Source organism: Trachurus japonicus, chromosome 8 (genome assembly GCF_045865225.1).
Source record: "Trachurus japonicus isolate A0001 chromosome 8, Traja_1.0".
NCBI classification, from domain to species: domain Eukaryota; kingdom Metazoa; phylum Chordata; class Actinopteri; order Carangiformes; family Carangidae; genus Trachurus; species Trachurus japonicus.
Genome location: NC_140914.1, coordinates 11953805 through 11974972, shown reverse-complemented (window position 1 = coordinate 11974972; position 21168 = coordinate 11953805). Strand labels below are relative to the sequence as shown.

Sequence of the window (21168 nt, the reverse complement as noted above, 5' to 3'; positions counted from 1 at the left end):
GAATCTAAACATTTTTAACCCTTTCCACCTCATTTATCATCTCACCTCTTGTGACCCTTTAGAGTTGGCCAGAAAAACTGTATTTGCTCGACCAATCACAACATTAAAATTCAACCAGTGCTTTAAGACATGGGCATTACAGTAACTGTCTAATAGAATCATATATACTGTGTAATGTCCAAGAGACAGGGATGGGACACGTCAAGAGCTGAAATGCTGTTTTGTGGTATGCACCGTAAACATCAGAGTACTGGTGCATCCATAGGGGAACATTATTACTTTTTATACTTTCAATTTTTTACATCCAGTATTAAATGTACAACTTGTCAAAGGGAGTATCTGTTTTTGTTGTTTCATTGGTACTTTCTTATAGGATCTGAATAGTCCTTCTAGCAGTGACCATGAGGGTCTTAGAAATATTCTGTGTAATATATTTTCAAAGTGCAGACACATGGTTGTCAGTGGGTCTTCCAGCTCTTGTAAAAGTGGACAGTGAATGAGCAGAAAACACGAGGCTTCTTGGTCTCTCTCTCTCTCAGCTACAGGAGGGGCCCTGATGTGCCGCTACCTGCCCATGCACATCTGTCTGCTCTCCGTCTTCCTCTCAATGGCACCCTCGCCTTAGATCATCTCCTCTTCCTCCACGCTTCAGTTGCACTTGGCTTGCGTGGAAAAAATGTGGACCGTCTCTCGCCTCTCTTCTCCCTGGCACTTTGATGTCTCAAGTGTGATTGCTCTTGGATTGTGGCCGCTTTCCCTTGAAGGTTTTGACATGAAAAGCAGGCTGGGCTCTCAGGTTTATCCCATGGCCAGTGATCCAGGACTAAAACAATCAGCCTGCTCACTGTGGGATACTATTACCAGGGAGAGTGGGGCACCAGGCATAGGGGTTTCCTCAGCCATGAAATACACTTTTCTTCCAAGTTACAAACACATTTTAGGTGTGTTGATTGAATTATACCAATCCACACTTCCCATTAATAGATTTTAGTTGGAAGTTTGTGCAGGTTGACACTAAAATACATAATGCAAGTAGCCAGAGAATATATTCCTGGTGTGTTTGCAAAGAGACTGGAATGATTCAACATTTGTAATGAATTAAAAAGAAATGAGGCCAGTAATTGCAGTTAAGATTGACCCAATCTGATAAGAATGATAATGTGACATGTCATTAACAGCAGAGGCATAAGTGACAACCCTTAAGCTTCACTTACACTTTCATTAAATATTGATCTTATCTGTGCTCATTGCTGCTCCAGCCTGCAAATTACACCAGATAGATATATTCCCATGACAGTGGAGCTGACAATAATCATCCATCTTCGCATGACATTTGGCAGAACTCTTGTTTTATGAGCTAAAGTGCCATTGTAGTGGAAGAGAAAGTATAATAATGTGGTGTGTTCACGATCTCCATTATGTCAGATTGTATCTTATCACACCGAGGGCAGAGTGTGACAGTTAATCCACTTCAGCCATGCCTGTCAAGGAAAAAAAGAGGGTTAATAGCCCACATCATTTCATTTAAATTTCCTCTCACTTTAAGTGTTTTCTGCAACAATTCCCAAGATATATATATATAAAAAAGTCTATATCAGTGTCCATGCCTTGGTAATAATTTGAAAAATAATCTAATGTTTTATGTGAATATTTGTAGAGCTGCAGGCAGAAAAAAACCCCATCCACAGTACTTAGCTGATCAGTAGTACTCATTTAGCGACTCTATGTTAAATATAGTGATGGTTATATTTTCCTCAGGGGGTGGTAGAGACCAAAATCAGAGTTAATAAGAGAGAATATTGGGTTTAAATTAATCAAATTGTCAGATTTCCAACACCAAAGTTAATCATACTGCTCTATAACTGTTTCATAGTAACTAATTATAATCTCTTGTCTTGTTATTGCGACAATGACTGAAGCGCTTCACAACCACCTCCTCCAAGCAGCATAGACGTAACCCTTTCAAAAGATGATGTCAGTATCAGCTCAATAAAACTAGTATTGCAGGTTTAAAGACTTAAAACTTACTGTATGACACACTCTGCTTTCAACAATAATTGAGTTTTTCAACCTCCCCTCCCCAAAAACAACAAGTTTCTACATATCTAATAGTTGAACCGTGACTGTCCTCCAAACTAATTTATGAAAACACAAAATCACGATCGAAGGTTGAGATTCTCGTGTCTATTAAAACAACACTTATAGTACAGTCACAGACCATGACATGTGCAGATGAATTAAAAATAAGCAAAGCATATTTTTGAGTGGAGGTGGACATTTCACACTTCAGAATCATTATGTTATCTGAGATCCAAAAACACACCTTTGAGTGGGAGTTCAGATGTCCCTTCTCCTTCAGTTAGAAATGAATGAATGCAAGCTCAAACAAGTCCACTTCAAGCTGAAGCCATCTGAAGGGTATCCCACTGATGGCTCGCTAAACCAACAGATAATGCACGTTATGTCCCTGCAGTTGAAGGTCTGCTAATGATACAATGATTTCCATTTTAGCGGTAGCCTAGATCTCTGGTGTTGCATGTCATCCCGGGAGCTTGAAATACCTGAGAGACCAATAAGGCCCGGCATTAGCCTTTACTATTGTTGTCTTAATGCCTCCTTCAATTATCCACGAGCAGCTCTTTTGAGCAGCTACTGTCAGAAGCTCCCCCACCGGTTTTCCACTAATTTTGTCCCTGATTATCTGGATCAATGGGCATTAAAGGACCCACACACAGACAAACACAGAAATTTTGAGGGGGTGGGGTAGGAGGGTCTACTTTCCAGACAGACCAGAAATCCCTGTGACTACCTGTGTGCCAGGGACAAACGGAGAAGGCTATTCAGTCGTCAGTCCCACCACACACAGTGTTTATTTAGCCACAGCTCAAACCAGACACTTTTAATCTATTTCCCTTTTCCCTGCAGAATTTGAAAACCCAAGAAATGATTTCTCTCCGTCTCTGTCCACTGCCCTCTCACAAAAACAGATTTAAGTGCTAAAAAACTGTCCTAAATCAGTCAGTTATCACTGATGGGACCATACTGAACATTAAATTAATTATTTACAATTATTCAATATGCCCTCCCAGTAATGTACTGCGCCACGCGATGCCCCAGTAATGTACATTTTAAAGACACAGTATGTAAATTCCTGCTGTCATGGGGTCTCTCAAGCTAAACAATAAAAAAAAGACAGTTTGGTCACATTATGAAGTAGCCTGGGATCATGGGAGTTGTTTTCTCCTTTACTGCTGTCATTGCAGTCTGCAGGTGATATCCACGTTATTATATCCATTAAAACAGTAGTGAGTCTACATTAGCTACTGTTACTCAGCTTGTTTCTCTGACAACCTCAGAGGTCAAAATGCATAAATTAAATAAACTGACCATGAATTAAAAAGTTTATCATGAAAAATGTTCAGTAAGTCACATATTATGCTTTTAAAGTAGTGATATTTTATTAAAAAGATGCTAATGTTGACAATGTTTCTTGGCCTACAGGTTTAATGGGTGGGTGGGTGGCTGGGATTCAAGTGTGCCATGATTTCAAAATACTGTCAAAGTGATTTTCTAACAATGTCAGGGATTCACATTAGTGGTCAAATTGTGGATCTTTATCATTTGTTTGACACAAAATAACGCAAATAATTAACTAAATATCATCTTTAAAGAAATCCAGATGGGTCAAGCTCTAATCCTGACCTCCTTACGGCCTCCACCAGAGCTTTAATGTAGTGTTTGAACAGGTGCAGATGAAAGGGCCACAGGTGAGGCAGTCGCAGTCCTCGCTGCTTGCAGAGGTATGACCATCCTGTGACTCACCTCAGCTCTGACCAGCTGTCTCCTGCCTGCAGAGAGGTCCCGCGCTGATCAAAGCCGCCAGTTCAACCGGTGACAACACTGACAGCTGAGTGTTCTTCACCGCCAACTGAGCCGGCGGTGAGCAGTTAGCGAGGTGCGTGGATGGGTGATATGTACCTTTGGATTAATTGACACACCTGTGTTTAATTCACACAGACACTGCTGGCAATCATCTCATCAGAGATCCATCAACACTAAGCTACAGCTGCCTCCTCAAAGAGAAAAAAAGGTGCTAATAATCTTCCTGTCTTGGTTGTTAATGTGTTGATGTGTGAGCTTTGATCTGTGATGGAAGAATCTGGTAAAACACACTGCTTTACAACAGCTGTAATAAGAAAACACCACCACTAATTACTGCAATACATGTACATACAGCTTTCCATACGGCATAATGATCCTGTACAAGTAAAGATAACAAGTATTGTGTGCAAAATGAACATCTGTAGTTTTTAAAAATTAACTGATCTATTATTTTTAGCTGTCAGCGTTTTTCTTACACCTAGAGGTTAACATGAATTTAATGGATTTCTACTGGCAGGTAAAGCAGGGGTTTTTGTGTGCGCGTGCTGCTATATAGTATATATATATTATATATATATTATTACAGATGTGGGAAATAAAACATAACAGGTTAGGAGGAAAAAAGCAGGAAAATTAAATCAACAATAAGAGTAAAGGTGACGTTACTAGGAGGGATTAAAAACACTTTGCAAATGTCAATTTGTCGTCAGGAGAAGTGTTTATCCTGGAACCTGCTTGTCAAGGTCTGCTGCTTTTTCCTCCCACAGGACTGAACAACCTGTGTGTGTGTGTTTTTGTCAAATTAAATCACCTCTGCAGTGATTTTCTCTTATTATACTTGACGACTGTTAAACCAGCCACATAAGGGTGGTGCAAATCTTCAAGGTGTATGTGTCTAAATGAGCATAAACACACACACACTGAGATCCCGTCCATCTCGCAGCTTGAAACCTCAGAAGCCAAAGATGTTGCAACTTGTCCCCTGCAGGCAGAAAGAGAGAAATTCAAAGGAAAACGTGCACTGTCGCTACAACGTTAACAGACGAGAGTATCAGGCGTATGTGGCTGGGAAAGTAATGAGGAATACAGCAAACACTGATGGGGTAATACTGATAATCCACTGAGAGATGAATCACAGGTTGGATTTTCACCTCCGTCCTCTAAACCAAACCCTGCTGTCTGTTTGGAGGTCATGTGACTGGGGAAAGGAGGGGGAAAGGATCGAAGGAGAAGAGCAGAAAGCTAAGGTGAGACCACCTCCACCACTCAAGTCATATTCAGACTACACCTTATACCTGCACTGAGCCACATACAGCAGCTCCAACAACCAACTGGACTCATACAACTGTTTTAATAGCTTTTTTTTTTTTTTTTTTTAATAATTTTCAATCTGGAACATTGGGAATGCATTTCACCATCCAAGCAGCATCCCTGTAGGAGTCAACCTGGCCCTTTTCACTGGACCGTTGTTTAATATTGGACCCTTAATAGCTTGGACATGTTTGGCCCGGGGCAACTGGTCTCTACTCTACTGCCTGCAGTTTTCCATTCACCTGCAGCTCACTTCTTCCCAGCATTCCCAACCAGACTGAGCTCTCAACCTCAGATTCTGATCCCGGGGCCGTTTATCACCTACGAATCATTGAGGAGTTATCTGCAACCAGAGCCATGCAAGGAGGCTTTGCTCCTGGCCACACAGGCGGTCGGGATGGGGCCACTCACAGAGGCCATAGGTGAGTTCAGACCACAGCTGCTGGGGCCAGAGCAGGACTGAGCGTGTCATACAGGACTTGTGCAAAGCCAAACTGGCACTGGCTTAGCACAGTCTCTAAGACAGTCAGCGAGCACCATCTGATTGCAGTGTAAATGTTTACAAAAGATTGGCTAACAGCTCGTAACTAACAATCAATTATCAAGCAGTGTTAAAGTGGGCCTAATGATCGCTGCGCTAATTACCCAATCTAGAGCCATTAGTTCCTTGTCACCCGTTGGCGATTGTGTAATTGGTGCTCTCGCTGTGTTTTCCAGATGAACAGAGGCCAGTGAAGCAGCGTCGCGCACGGGCCAACTACAGCAGCTGGCAGCTGGAGGAGCTGGAGAAGGCCTTCGAGACCACCCACTACCCGGACATCTTCATGAGGGAAGCCCTGGCCCTCAGACTGGACCTCATCGAGGCCCGAGTACAGGTACCTGGCAACCTGAGCTCTTTCTGGAGATGTTTATCTATACTCATCATGTCTCTGGACAATGAGGAAATAAAGCTCTTCAGTCCACACAACAAACTCTTGTGGTGACCAACATTTAAATCTTAAAGCTTCTTAATTAATTTCTTAATCTCAAGATCTCAAAATTGTCAGCAGTACCAAATATGTTGCAACAAACTATTGGAAAGTACATTATATTTTGGCAGCACATGTCAATTTGGCTTGGTTTACTGATAAAACTATAGTTGCTACTTCCTCTTCTGCCTGCAGAAAGATTCCTTACTCATACAGTAGTTTCTGCATATGAGCATAATAATCTACACCACTTGCTCGTCCAAAATCGCACTCAAAAGTTCGGCTGACATTAATATGACCCTTTATCCACCAGAGTGGGTCATTTAAAATTAAAACTTTCTGTTTTGGGATTTTAGAGTGGTTTGACTGGAATTACATTAGAAAGGAAGGAATCGTGCAGGTATCTTGTCATTATGTCGAAACATTAACACTATTTATTCATGTAAATGTCTATTTCTATTTACATTTCTATTTACTTAACTTTCCCCTTTGTTTGCAGGTTTGGTTTCAAAACCGCCGAGCCAAGATGAGGCGGCAGCTGAAGCTCCAGGGCCAGATTGTTGCAGGGTCGTATGTAAAAAGAGACAGTGATGAAACGTCTGAGAAAGTGAGCAGGAGTTTAAAACAGCACTCGGAGAGCTCTGACAGCGAGAACTGGGAGAAGCGACAGGACGGGGAAAATTACCCATGGACAAAAGCTGTGAGCGTCACGCTGGGTGGGCGTACGCAGCCCGTGACCCAGAGGTCGGGGACGAGGGAGAGGCCGGAGGGGCCCAGCACAGAGGAGCTCCGCTCCAGCAGCATCGCCAATCTGAGGGCCAAAGCCAGAGAGCACGAAGCTGAGATCCACAGCACTGTAAACATGTCAGGAGGTGACACAGAGTCACAAACACAGGAAGCTGATGCCCAGCACAATGATTGAGTCTTTTCCTTCTTCCTGTTTGTACAGATAATCATAAATCATAGATAACCTAAAAAAGAAATCAGTGTATACCATGACTAAGCCTGAACATACTTTTCATTATTTAGCCATTACTAATAAAATATCTCTTACAACATGAAATGTTAGTAAAAGTTACAAAACTATAAACAAAAGGTCATCTTTTTGCTTTTTTAAATTTTGCCTTTATACTATAGTCCAACTTCTGTGAACATTTTCATTTCACTGTTTTGAGAAAAAATACAGAACTGTAAAAATGTTTATACCCCACAATCATTTGATTAAATAGTTAACAAAATGTTTGTAATTTGAATGTGACTTTCATCACATCCTGAATTAGTTGCTCAGTCTGAATACACGCTCTGTGCTCTGGGTCTTTAACAAACAAAACAGTGAAAAATGACCAAATGTTATCGTTATCATTTTGGCCTATCAGGGCACAGCTAACAGGCAAGTGATTTCTAAATGATTTCACCGATGACGAGCTCATCCCTGACCTCTCGGGTTACCGTCACAGACAGGCAGGATGTCTGCGTGCAGCCACACGTCCTCACAGGAAACAATGGAAGTAGCTGAAAAATGTAATCATGAAGAGTGACGCTACAGTACATAGATGACATGAGACATGTCTGTGTCTTCTAGAGCTGTACGACTTCATGTACTTACCTTTGATTTTCATTGATAGTGGTGCTGACTGAGCCGTGAAGCCGAAGGGAGAGAAGGTGGTTTCATTTAGCACGGATGTTAGTTTTCCTTGGAACACCAATGATCTGGTTTTAGCAAAACAAACAAATTCAGTTTATGTCACATAAACACAATACAAACTGTTATAACAGTGAATTATTACACCTTAAACTAATACTAGTAGGTCTGGAAGCATTTTATAAACCCTGTGCCTGTATCTTTATTACATGCATCATACTTTACCCGGGGAAATCAAATTTAAACTGGTTTTAAGTATTTTAGCCAATACACTCTACACAATATATTCATTTTCTAATATTTGATCTTCTGATAACACAGAACTAATGATAACACAAACACAAGATAAGATACAAGTCCATAACATCCACAGCTTGTTCTGAACAGTGCATACAATCTGCAGAGGATGTGTTGGCTTAATTCTAGTTTATACTGTACACCTTATGCATCCATACTATTGCACAGGAGTGATACTAATGTTGTTTATGCATTGTTTACGCATGTAACCACAGGTGTGGAGGGATGGAGAGTGTCTTTGAACAGTGCAGACTGACACTGCCCCCTTCTGGGCATGAAGATGTCCTCAGACAGGAGAGATGAGGCAACAGTGAGAGTTTCTAAAATGCAAAGACTGTATGCATTTATTTTTCTTTTACTGTAACATCATCACACATCTCTTGTGTGTTTTCTGCAATACTTTAAAAGCTGTGTTGCTTTGCTTAAATCTTCTGAAGGCACTTGTTTTCTTTCTTTCCTTCCTTCTTTTACAGTTAATAAACAATTCATGTCCGCAGTATTTGTAACCTGTTTTAGTGAATGAGGTCAGTGTGGGTCACTCACATTTCAAAGACTAAAGCCCAGCTCTGGTCTCACACTAATTACACGCTCCATGTCAAAAGTTTAACACTCACTGATGAGATCTGTGGGTCAAATCTGAAACCACAATTCAAAATGGGTCAGAAAAGATTTCAGTCATTTCATTTCTCGTTAAGATAGAGTGATGTAGTGTAGTGGTATAATTATTAATAATCAGTTAACCAAATGAGAGTTGCCGAGTTCCTAAAGAATTTTGCGGGACAACACAATATGGGCTCACTAGGTCAAAATCCTTATATGACAATGGTTGGCCTCAATTAGTCTGCAGCAACGCCCCACACAAAGATGACTGTGGTAAAACAGAAAAAGCATGACATAGATTCTGTTACTGGTTCCCCTGCTGAATAATGACCCCAACAAAGATAATCAAGTCTGGTTAATAATTACCTCAGAAATCCTACAGCATGCACACTCATCCCTGTACTGGACCCTAAAAAAGAAGAAGAAGATGAATTTCATGATTTTTTTAAAAAATGTTAATAAAAATATTATTTGTATACAGTATGTTCACAAAACCAGTGTGGAAATGAAACGTGAAGCTTCGGATGAGATTCAAACAGACTGTTTACATACAGAAAAACAGGCAGCATCCTTTCCCAGATTCAAACAAAGTGTTCAAAATAAACTCCCCACCACTCCCTCCCTCCCCACTCTGCCAGAAGTAAAGTACAGAGCACAGAAACATTATGTTCCCTTTTCAGTTTGGTGTTAAGTGTATGGAACATGCATTTAATTTCCCCCTAAAGTCCAGGTAGCTACTTCAGATGTCAGGATGTGGACTTATATTTCAACAGGTGGTTCAAAAACACGAGTACATCTGGATATGGATGTAACTTTAATAATTATACAAAGTACAGAAATCATAGTATTGTGTGAAAATGTATGGTATTTATGATATGATAGGCTATTTGATGTAATGATTGGATATGATATGATATTTAGATTGGGCTCATGTTTCTGCACTAGGCTAATTCATTTTGCAGGAGTTTCTCGAAATGAAACGTTGTTAAAACAATTCTTTACCTTTGAGGCTGAGTTTTATTCAGCGGTTGTGAATAACTGATTAGCTGGTGCTGGGTGTCAATTTGAGTAATTAGCGCGCGCACAAACACACAACAGCCCCACCACCTCATCCAGCAGCAGCTTCAGCAGCTTCAGCACATCCCGGTGACTCCTCTCCACTCACTCGGCTACACAGAAGGAAACAGGACGCAGCTGCAGCGCCGCAGTTCACGGTCAAACCCTGAGCAGAGACACTTTGTTTCCCCCCTCCTCCTCCTCCTCCTCTCCCCTCCTCTCCTCTCTGTCCTTCCTCCGGCTCGTCCAGACTCTTCAGCTCTGCCTGTTGCTGCCACACAGCCGATCAGCAGGGGAGCATGGCTGCCATCAAGGCTCTGGAGCAGTGGTGTAAGCTGCAGTGTGAAGGCTACCGAGATGTGGCCGTCACCAACATGACCACCTCGTTCAGGAACGGACTGGCGTTTTGTGCGCTCATACACAAGTACAGACCGGACCTAATGTGAGTATTGAAGTTTGAATTGGCGGTTAAAATGCAGTCAAACTATTATTAGCTGTGACCAGTGATAGCCTTTTCCTGGATCAGCCTCTTCTCTCCTCTACTTCACCCATTCCCTAATATAGTTTTCTCATTTAAGTTTGTCTGTATTTCATGCTCAGTTTTGACCTGAGTGTGATTTATTTTTATTTTAACCACATTTTATGGCAAGTCTGTTAGATTCTTGCTGTGTTATTTCTAAGGAAACCACACATATGTCTGCATAAACTCATATTTTAATGTCTTTAACTCCTCAGAGTCTTGATATTAGGTTTGATACTTCTCAACAACATGTCTTACATGTCTCCCCTCTGTTCATTGTGCTCCTGTTTTCCCAGAGACTATGACTCACTCAGAAAGGAGGATGTGTTCGAGAACAACAGATTGGTAAGATGATGGTGATGATAAACCTGTTGAACCTTCGTCGTGTGGAGTGGGACTGATTTCACACTGCACATGCAAAACCTGATGCAGCAGAAAATCAACCAACTTCATTAACCCCAGACACATTGGACAAAACACACACAGACACAGGTGGTGTGTAGTTAAATATTCATCCCCACAGAGGAGAGTTTTAATCCAAAAAAATGACTCTCCTCAAACTCAGACTCTCCTACTGGCCACTTGACCTAATTTATTTTGTTAACCCCGACGTGACCTGAGCAGCACAGCCGGGGACCTTTCCATTATTTAGTCCGCTCCCATTCTGCCGGTTTCCTCTGAGGATTACAGGCCCCCACAGTGTGCTACAGTATGTACTCTGTATGACTTCCTTGTTGTCTTGGATGAACCTGGCAGTGTCAGCAACAAACCTGAGCCCAGGGGAGAGGCTCTGCAGGTCATTCATTTTGAATGAGGCCCACTGTCATCTGTCACTCGGCTCCACTGAAAGATGCTGCTGTTTTAAAAATATAAATAAATATATAAATATATCCTGTAGGTTAACTTACACCAGACATGCGGCAGGAAATAGTGCATTTGATCGTGTTAAAGTCTTGATCAAGTGCTAAAGATGCTTCCTGTGCTGGAACATGAGAACGTGACTTGTATGGCTCATTGCGGTTTATATTTCATGAATGGTGTCAGTTACTTACAGGTGTTTCTAGTTTTGTTTAGTTCTTTTATTTTTTGTGGTCTTCTTGTACATCGGCAGACGTAGTATTCAGTCAGGCTCTGCGCTGTAAATTTAATGAGCATGTCCATGCTGATCCTAAACAATGCCCTGATATCCTGCTCCCTCCGTTCCTCACTCTTATCCCCCCTACAAGCTCACAGGAAGTTTGCTATTCATTATGCAGCCCTTCTCAGACCTCTCTGGGCCCAGACACAGAATACTCTATTTAAAGTAGATTGCATTGTCTGACATTTTTACACACGCTGTAATTGAAGGGAGGCTGTGTGCGTGCTCGGTGAATGCTGTGGTTTTATATGGTAAAAAACAAACTCTTTTGGCTCTGTTTACTTGGCCCATCATACTCTGCCATTAAATGTTGTCTTGGCAGGAGCTGATGGCTGTAGGTTATTTATTTGTTTTCTTCTCTCTCTCTCTCAAGGCTTTTCAGGTTGCGGAGGAGAAACTGGGGATCCCGGCTTTGTTAGATGCAGAAGACATGGTGGCTTTAAGGATCCCAGACAGGCTGAGCATTCTCACCTATGTCTCCCAGTACTACAACTACTTCAAGGGACGACCCCCAAGTGAGACACTGCTTCAGCTATCTGTTCAAACTCTGTATCTGAGATCCATTCCATTTCCATATTTCTTTTTAACCTGAAGGAAACTGTGTCTCTCCTGCTCTACCTTGTGATTTTTTTTTTGACACTAATGGTGTTTTACCTCTCCTCAGTGGGAGGTGTAAAAAGGCCAGCAGAGGGCTCCAAGGAGGAGCCATCAGAGAAGAAAAATCTCCCAGTGGTGGCCAAAACCTTTGTGTCTAAAACGGCCATTGAGAACCGTTCACCTTCCGCTGTGACGGCTCAGACCTCACCCAAGTTAGCCAGAGCCGCTGCCCAGGTCGGTTCTCACGTCATTATCACACTGGAGAAAGTGCAATACACTCTTTCTTATCTTGGAACAGTTTAATCAATATATTGAAGGATGAGGATTAAGCTGATTGTCAGTGGCTTTGGTAAATGTTAATGAGGTATGTGTGATGTGTTTTTGGGATGGAGCAGTCCGTCAGTGTTAGTTTTTCCTTTCACAGAAGGCAGTACTGGCCGAAAATGCCAACAAGACCGGGACTCTCAATAGCAAATGTGTTGCATGCAAGAGCCACGTCCATCTGGTTCAGAGGCACTTTGTCGACGGCAAGCTCTATCACAGGAGCTGTTTCAAGTAAGACCTACTCAGCTATACTCGCTGAAATGTTCCTGATGTGTTGTGTTGTGTTTTATTGCGTTAATATATGTGTGTTGATAAACTTCCTCCAGATGCAGCGAATGCTCCGGCGTGCTTCATGCGGGCGGCTACAAACCTGGGAAGAATCCAGACACTTTTATCTGCAACACCCACCAGAACAGTTGCAAACCTTCCTCCTCTGAGGTTGGGATCAAAAATGGACCCATCAGTTCAGCTGTGAGGTTAAACGGAGCCAGCCAAACTCGGCCGGCACCACGCCCCACTTCTGTGCTGGCGGCCCCACTGAATGTTGCTCTGAAGCCGGTCAGTGCTGCTCCGCCTCCCCAATCCTGGACAGCTTCGGCTCAGAGGACCCAGGCGGCCCGGCAGAGGTTTTTCCAGACTGCAGCTCCAGTCGCAGAGGCCACGGCGGACAACAGGAAGCCCACAGAGCCCTCAAGTGTTTTAGGAAGACCAAAGGCCCAACAACTGAGTCCTAATGATGAGAAGAGCGGAGCCAGGACAACAATAGGAAAGAAACTAGCAGAAGAAAACTGTAACAATAACAATAAACGCCCATTCACTGTCCGTTCAGCAGAAACACGGTAAAGCTTTGTAGTATTTTCATATTTCTAGTCTTTTTTTCCCCCCCACTGTGTGGATTTATAATAGCTTTTACTATTAAGGCTGATGGTGGGGGCCTTCTGTCTCTGCAGGTTTGGAGATGAGCCAAGTTCAGCTGACAGGCCCGGTCTGAGAAAGGATAAATGCAGCCAAGGCCCAGCAGGAAACTGGGCACGACAGGCCTGCACCAGCCAGACAAACAATAAGGAATCGCCATGTCTGAAGGCCATCAACAAAGACAACACAAGGCCAACAACTGTACACAAAACCGCCAAAGGCAAGCGCCACTAAATTCATTTCAGTTATTCTTGATCCATTATTTGACACCCAGCCAACATTCACCCCCCCCACCCCCACCCCCCACCCCCAAACACACACTCCCTCCCTCTGTCTGTGTCACAGCGCATTCATAGAAAACAAAGCCCTTTTTGTCATTTTTGCCCTATTTACACAGCCAGTGCATCCATCTAGCAGCCTGTTAGCTGACATTTTAATTTCTCTCCTATACTTGTAATGAACTTTCATAGTTGAACTGTCACTCTCCTGGGATGGATGTGCATGCATGGGTGCAACATCCTGACAGTCACAGGGTTTTTCAGACAGAAACACAATTACAGCTGGTTTTCAGCAGAAATGGTCACCAACATATTATAAACACCGATAGAAGTTTCCTTATCAGTAATTCTGATGCTTGGTAATATGAACCATATGGAGTTGGAGCGTTTTTATCTAATTGTTTCATATGGAGATTAAAGTGGGATTTGGCGCTCTAAATACAGAAGAGCAGGTGGAGATCAGTCACTTTATTGTCTTGTTGAAAGAGACTAGATAATGAAACCTGTAGCTGCTTATCACTGTATCAGCTGCTCAGGTGAGTGTGACAGAGAAAAGAGTTGAGGGAGTGTCTTGAACTCCTTTGAGTTCACGCCTCTTTGCTGAAGCAGATGCCACATTCAAGTTAAGGTGCCATTTCCTCTCCAGTGTTGAAATTATTAGTCATTTCAATAGTTGTACCTATGACAAGATGATTTTGAACGTCATGCTTTTATTCACAGCTGAAGACACTTAGTTGATAAATAGAATTATTTTGATTATTAGTTAATCGCTCTGTTTATTATTAAGCAGATATTCCCAGTCTTTGTGAATCATACCTTCTCAGGTATGACTAAGTGATAATTAAAAAGATGTAAATAGCTAAAAACAATTAGTTGCTACCTTTAATTTTGTTTTCATTAATATGTTCTGTGTAATTGATCTTTTGCAGATCCAGTCTGCCAAGTTGGGCAACCAAAGCTCAGAACTGTGAGACCTGAACTAGGTCTAAAGTAAGTAATGAATCTGATCAATCATCTGTAATAATCAATATTAGTCATTAGTAAGTCACTCAGCCGGGAGCGGGAAGGTCACACAGGTGGAGAAAGATTTTTGCCTCGACACGTGTCTGACCAATCAGCTCATTCACTCTCCAGACTGCAGAAACCTCAGGCCTCATCCGTCTCTGTCCTTGTTGACTGGCTCAGAGCGCAGCAGCTAACTCTGTCCCCGATCCTAACAAACCCTGAGGAGTGCCGCGCCTGAACTTTTCCTCCTGCTAACACTAGACTCTCTCTATTCTAATCCCTGCTGATGATGATCCCCACTTGTTCTCTCCACCCTCTAACATTTCAAACTAAAAAAAGGTGAGGCCTTTTCTCTTGTGTTTCGCTCCTCATGATCGGCTCTGTCGGTGCATCAGATAAAAGCTGTACTGTAATGGTTACACGCTTCAAGGCTCATTGCAGTGTAACTTTTACAGAGATGCTGAAGCCTCCACTGAGCAGCATCAGCCTAGATTCTTGTCCTCCAACGCCACCATCATCACAACAAGGCCTCCCTCGCCCCCACCTCCTGCAGCGCCTCCGGTCGGCATTGCTCTGTTCGATCCTGCACATTTCACGGACGTCTCTCCACAGAAACCTCCACCAGCCTCAGAGAACCTCTGTAAGTCACATTATTATAAGAGACATTTATCTTCCAGCCTGTGTCTGTTTGTATTAGTTTGTTATTGGACTCCAGAAACTCCTTTTCTTCAGTACTGCCTGATGTCGACGACATCTCAAAATATCTCTATGTGAAGTGACTGTGGTGGAACCAAAGCAAGGCATGAGAACAAAATTTGAATTTCATCCAGATTAATCAACTTTATATTATGAAACCTTGTAAAACACTGACAAGAACAAGAGTCAACCATGATGGCAACTTGAACAGCTTTGAGAAAAATTAAAAAACCATCATGGTTACAGTTTTAATATTAAGATGTTGACATCAAGATGTTTAGCAGGTGTAATGTTTGCTGCTTAGATATAGCAGTGGTTCCCAACAGAGACAAGTTATCCCTCCCCTGTCAAATGAAAGAAAAATTTAGCTTAACATCAAATAAATCTTTAATAGAGTTCCATGTTTTTATATGGTCTGATGTGGGTCACAATTTTCTTTGAGGCTGTGGGTTGGAAAAGGGAGCCACTGGATCAGATAGTTGGTATGTCAACATTTGATAACTGGTGATAATCACATAGAAAAGAAGAGAATGTTGGAAATGTATTTAGCCATGAATCAAAGTGCAAACTTAAATTTTGACCTGATGATGCAGCTGGATGAAACGTTTTAAGCTCATCAAAGTTCAGCCTAATGAGGACATGTAGGATTGCGCCAAATGTCAAGGCAATCCCTCCAGAAGTCGGTGAGATGTTTCACTGAAAAGCACAAATAAGAACCTGAAGGTGGCGCTGCAGGAAGTAGTCAAAGATGACACCCTTTTTTTCACAAATGAGCTGTACACCTCTGTTAAAAAAAAAAAAAAAAAAAAATCCACCCAAAAAGATGTTGCGATATGTCAGTCTGGACCAAAGTAGCATGGTTAAAAATTCATTACCCAACACTGCTTCCCACACAGACATGCTGCCCTGCATGCGTTCTGGTGATTGTTGCAGATTTTTGTCTGTTCAGGGGCGAAACAGAAAAAGGCATTAGCAGAGTGAACGTGCTGCAGCACCACAGTGTGTAAACCTCCCTGTCCTTATTTTAGGTTTTAAACATGGGAGTCGCTCGCCTGTGAAATCCCCACCCAGACGACCAGCTGTGGAATCTATTAGCTTTACCACCACTGCTCCAGCCAATCACGGAAATCTGTCAGGTTGGTTCCCAGCTTTAAAAAAAAAAAAAAAATGTCATCATCAAAGCCACACATGTATGTCCTCTGTCATCTTGTTGATTTCATATGAGCAGCCTTTTTTTTTATACTGAAAATAAATCAGGTGAAGTCGTATGTGACAATGCTTTTCTGAGCTGCCATGAAAGGACTATCTAATCCTATTTTATCTACCTCTTAGGCGCTAAAAAGGGAAAGTATTTGTCACCCACCAACGCCTCCAGGACTGAAATGAGGTCACCCTCTGTAAGTTCCCTCCATTAAGTCTCTTAAGAGATTAATTAACAGCTCTACAAATATGCTTTCATTACATTCCCAGGAAAAAAAAAAATGGACGACCGTCTTTACATCTAAGTGGCCAAAGTCAGGATTTTGAAATGAAAATGATCGTTACTCGACTGTGACTCTATAAGTTGTTTGTTTTTATATCAGGTGAAGTCTTATCACATCCCGGTGGAGCAGATTGAGACGGAGCTGAACGATATTGAGACAAACTTGGCTCAGTTGGAGAAGGAGGGTGTGGAGCTGGAAAAGAAGCTGCGCAGCTGTGAAGAAGGTACCTCTGTTTTCCACTTCCTCTCTTTTTCCTTGTTTTGGACAAATAAATAAAATAAAATTCAAGGTGGGCGAATCAGAAACGAGCCATTCAATTTCAAACCATTCAAACCACTTTACCTGTTCTGAGGCAGAATGTGATGCCAATCAGTGGAGCTCTCTTCCTGCAAACTTTGATTTTATACTGTATTTGTGTGAACTGCTGAATCCTTCTCTTTAGTGCAGAATTGTGCTCTGGTTGCTTCACTCAGGACACACACACACACACACACACTCAAATTCACTCACCGTCAGCTGGAGGTTTGTGTGTGTGTGTGCAGGGGATTTACCTGCCATTTCTATTACTGTTTCTGCAGCCAAATGAGGTGAGAGGCACAGACAGCCCACAGGGATGTTGCTTCTCTTTTAAGGCAGTGGGAGTAGGGGGCCTGATTGCTTTCCTCAAGGTCAACATGACTTAGGTATAGTAATATATATTCTGGTCGATTGCGTAGTGTTTTTTTTGCTTCTTCCTCTACGCGCCACCCAGGAAGCCTGAGCATGCACTCGCTTGGCCAGAATTTGACATCAATTGCACACCACCTAGGAGATCATCGACTTCTCAACTGGAATTTGTCAGAGTGAAAAACTAAACCCTGGCACTCAAGTTCAATGCAGAATAATAATAATAATAGAAAAAAGGTATTTGTTCTGGTGATGGCAGTTCAGGATGTGGGCTGTCTGAGCCTCAGTCACAGTCCACATCAAACGCTATCGTAAATGTGACTCCGGTGTGCGTTTTGATTGATTGTTCGCTAATTGGGAATGGGTAATATTCATTTAAAATCAATTATTCCACCCACTCAGAAATAGAAAATGCAAGCTATCCACATGGCTACCCAGTGCTGTGTTGTAGTGCTTTCAGAATTACAATACAGCAGTGGGACAATATGGTCACTAAACCATGAATACTGGGTTAGGAAAATATTTGAACTGCCTAAATGACTATTCACTGTTTGAATGCAATCCCTTTTTTATTTTTAAGAGTACAAAAGCTATTTAAAAAGAAGAAATTCAAGCTAATCCCTGCTGAATTCTTGCGAGTCATTATTAAATAAGTGATTAAGACAAATCTGTGCTTCACTGTGTATTCCCTCTGTGCAGGTCGACGTCCTCTGCATGTTAAAACTTGCATATTAAGATAACATTTGGGTGTAGCATTTCATAGTATTTGACGAACACAATGGTGGAGCCGCTGTCTTTAATTAAGGGCTGCAACTAAGAGTAATTTTTTTTATTATCTATTATTGTACTGATTGTGTTTTAGAAAACGTGAGAGATTTTCATTATAGTTTCAAACGGCTAAATTTAAAACACTTGAAACACAGAACATTCAGATTGCTTTCATATGTGAAGTGGAAATGGAGCATCTTTGGTATTTTCTTATGAAAACTAACTGCAAGTGATTAAACAACCAACATATTCTGATAACCGATTAATCCGAATATTCACACTCTTCAAAATAAGGCACATGGTGTCCTGTTTAGAAGTATTTACAGCAGCAGTGTTGATGATTAAATGTGCTCACTTTCAGCCCAAACTGCTGAAGATATCTTTGCTCTGCAACATGTGACGCCAATATTAACACTGAATTTTAAGGGCTCCGGTTTAAGGTTCAGAGCCCTGTGTTGTTGGCTGCTGCAGAGTCTTTAAGAGTGTTGACATGGTCCCAGGGGGTGAGTCACCCTCCATCTCACCTCCAACAGCCAAATTACTCAAAAACCTCATTTGTTATTGCACTTAATTTTATTATTGTGTAATAAATGCAGTCTTGTGAAAACAAAAGAGCTGGGTGAGTGGAGGCTTCCCCATTGTTATATTACGTTTAAAAAAAACGGATGGTATAAATAAAAACAATTATTTTACTGCTTTCCCATTAACCTCAGTTGCTGCATTGGACATCAGAACAGCACAAAACTGTATTTAAATATTTCTCTCTGAACTATTACCAAGGGTCACAAATAGTATCTCAGTGATATCAAACATGTAAAAAAAAGTTTGTTTTGTTTGCTTTTTCAGAGGGAGAAGGAGACATATTGATGGACCCACTGATGGTTGACTGGTTCAACCTGATTCGAAAGAAACAGATGTACATTAGGAACGAGTCCGAGCTTGTGTACATGTGAGTATAATTGTTGTGCCGAAGCCATTTTTAGTTTAATGAAATAGTTGTGTTTTCCAGTGAGATCCCTGTATGAGAATGAAGCCTGTTTCCCATACATTTATATCACACGAGGGAGAATTCCAGCGTATTAAGTGTCAAACCAAAGGGATTTGTTTGAGATTGTTACTGTTTTGGGGAAGATATCATGTGCATAATAAATTAGATTTGCCAGTTTTTGCATGTAATTAATGATGAGTATCTCAGAGCCAGGACTCAGGAGCTGGAGCTGCAGCAGCCAGGTGTGGAGGGGGAACTTCGCAGGCTGCTGGAGAAGCCAGGTGAGACCTCACAGGTTCAACTTCAGCTCTGTTACTTTACCTTTTGTTTTTTTTTCTTGTCACCGCTGAAAACTGAAGTCAACTTGGTATCACAGATCATTTAAAGTCCAGAGAGGAGCAACAGCGGGAGACGTTTTTGATGCAGAGGCTGGTGGAGATTGTGGATGGCAGGAACGCGATTGTGGAGGGACTGGATGAAGACAGACTCAGGTGACATGATGGGTCTTGTAATGAATGTTTACACTGATGGAGAGATCACTTATGCAGAAAAATACTGTTTGTGTAACAATCTGAATCCAATGCATGGAGGACTGATTGATTTGATCAATTTCAGGGAGGTGGAGGAGGATCAGCAGCTGAATGAAATGATGAAAAATCTTGGTAAGTGTCTAATGAAATGTCTTTATTTAAAGGTGTTTTTCCAAACCTTAATATATTATTCTAATATACATTTTTTGTTGGTGAACAGGAGTAAAGAAAACCAAAAATAAGAGGAAATCCTCCATCTCAAAACTGTTCAGACGAAGAAGTAAAAGACGAGTGGAATGATGTATTCATTTTTTAAACATTTTATTAATTAATGTATTATTCCTTATATAATATTTTAAGGTTTTTATATTTAAGTGCTGCAGTAGAGTGTGTGTTAATGAGAAGGCAAAGGAACTAAGAAATGTAAAGGATCATATCATGTGTTCTCAAATGGTTCAAGATTCACCTACACCTTTGGTGGTATTTATGTAGGTTGAGAATTTTCTTTGTGGGTTATAATTCAATCTTTGCTTTATTTCACTTGAGGCTTCATGTTTTTTTTCACAATTGTTTTTCACATTTAAAAAAAATCACTAAGAAAGAAAGAGGTGTTAAATCACGTGCACTGTGAATGTTTCTCTTATATCTACCATGAAAGCCATCGCTCATATGGATGTAATGTAAAGATACCGTATGTTTTTATTGTGATGTCTCACTTAAAGATGCACAAATTATAAATGCACAAAAATCGTGATATTTGATTTCAACATCCCAGCATCCGACGTGTAAATTACAAAGGGAGCACTGGCTGCTCTGCGTGCAAATAGGACTGAGGAGAGTAAATGTGTAATCCTTCAACAGCCTTGATCCAAAATGAAATTATTTCACTATTTATTTAATAATGGATTTTAACAAATTTCCTGTAAGGATATTAGCAGGAGGGAGGGGGGGAAAAAGCCTTGACAATTAAGTTTGAATGGCTGTGGAGTGTAAAATGGAGAGCCACACATGTTGAACTGCCTTGTGGCAGACTGTGGCTCCCCTCTCATACTGTACTGTAGGTGGCAGCCTGGGTATGCTGTATCACAAGGCAAGAACTTGGAAATCCAATTTGCCACAGTACAGACAGTTAATTTCTTTGCTAATTTTATAAATGCTGCAAAAATGTTCAGCTGTGCTGATGCAATAATGTTATGTGAAAGAGGATTAGGTAGAGCAGTAGCTTATGGCCGGCAAAGGCTTATAAACTATAGGTTGTATTGAGCTCTTTATCTTCAAACCTGGTTTAATTAAACATTACTCTTTACTAATATCTGCATCAGAATTGCTCTGCACCTGAGCTATTAAAATGTTCAAACGACGTGTGGAGTCAGTCGCGTGTGGAAATGGCATTCACAGTGTTTGTGAGGGACGTATTGTAAGGTTGCATTTTTAGAAGTGTTATTGAATGCTCTGTACTTGTACTCTATTTATATTTTTAAACTTGAAATCTGTTGTCCAATA

At 41.3% G+C, this 21168-nt stretch overlaps 2 protein-coding genes across 2 annotated transcripts; both read left to right on the top strand.

The window, feature by feature from the left end:
• Positions 1-5280: 5280 nt before the first annotated feature.
• On the top strand, positions 5281-7174 carry LOC146982720 (visual system homeobox 2). Its single transcript, XM_085785394.1, has 3 exons — positions 5281-5615; positions 5911-6068; positions 6661-7174. Exons 1-3 carry the CDS (start codon positions 5381-5383, stop codon positions 7081-7083), a joined length of 816 nt encoding a protein of 271 aa, XP_085641520.1. The 5' UTR covers positions 5281-5380; the 3' UTR covers positions 7084-7174.
• A 2638-nt stretch (positions 7175-9812) lies between these two features.
• Positions 9813-20607, top strand: micall2a (mical-like 2a). The gene is made up of 17 exons (XM_085783843.1): positions 9813-10198; positions 10573-10621; positions 11788-11929; positions 12079-12245; positions 12436-12566; positions 12662-13174; positions 13286-13470; positions 14458-14518; positions 14989-15173; positions 16258-16365; positions 16562-16626; positions 16813-16936; positions 18994-19096; positions 19343-19416; positions 19512-19626; positions 19751-19797; positions 19886-20607. Exons 1-17 carry the CDS (start codon positions 10056-10058, stop codon positions 19963-19965), a joined length of 2292 nt encoding a protein of 763 aa, XP_085639969.1. The 5' UTR covers positions 9813-10055; the 3' UTR covers positions 19966-20607.
• The last annotated feature ends 561 nt before the right edge of the window (positions 20608-21168 follow it).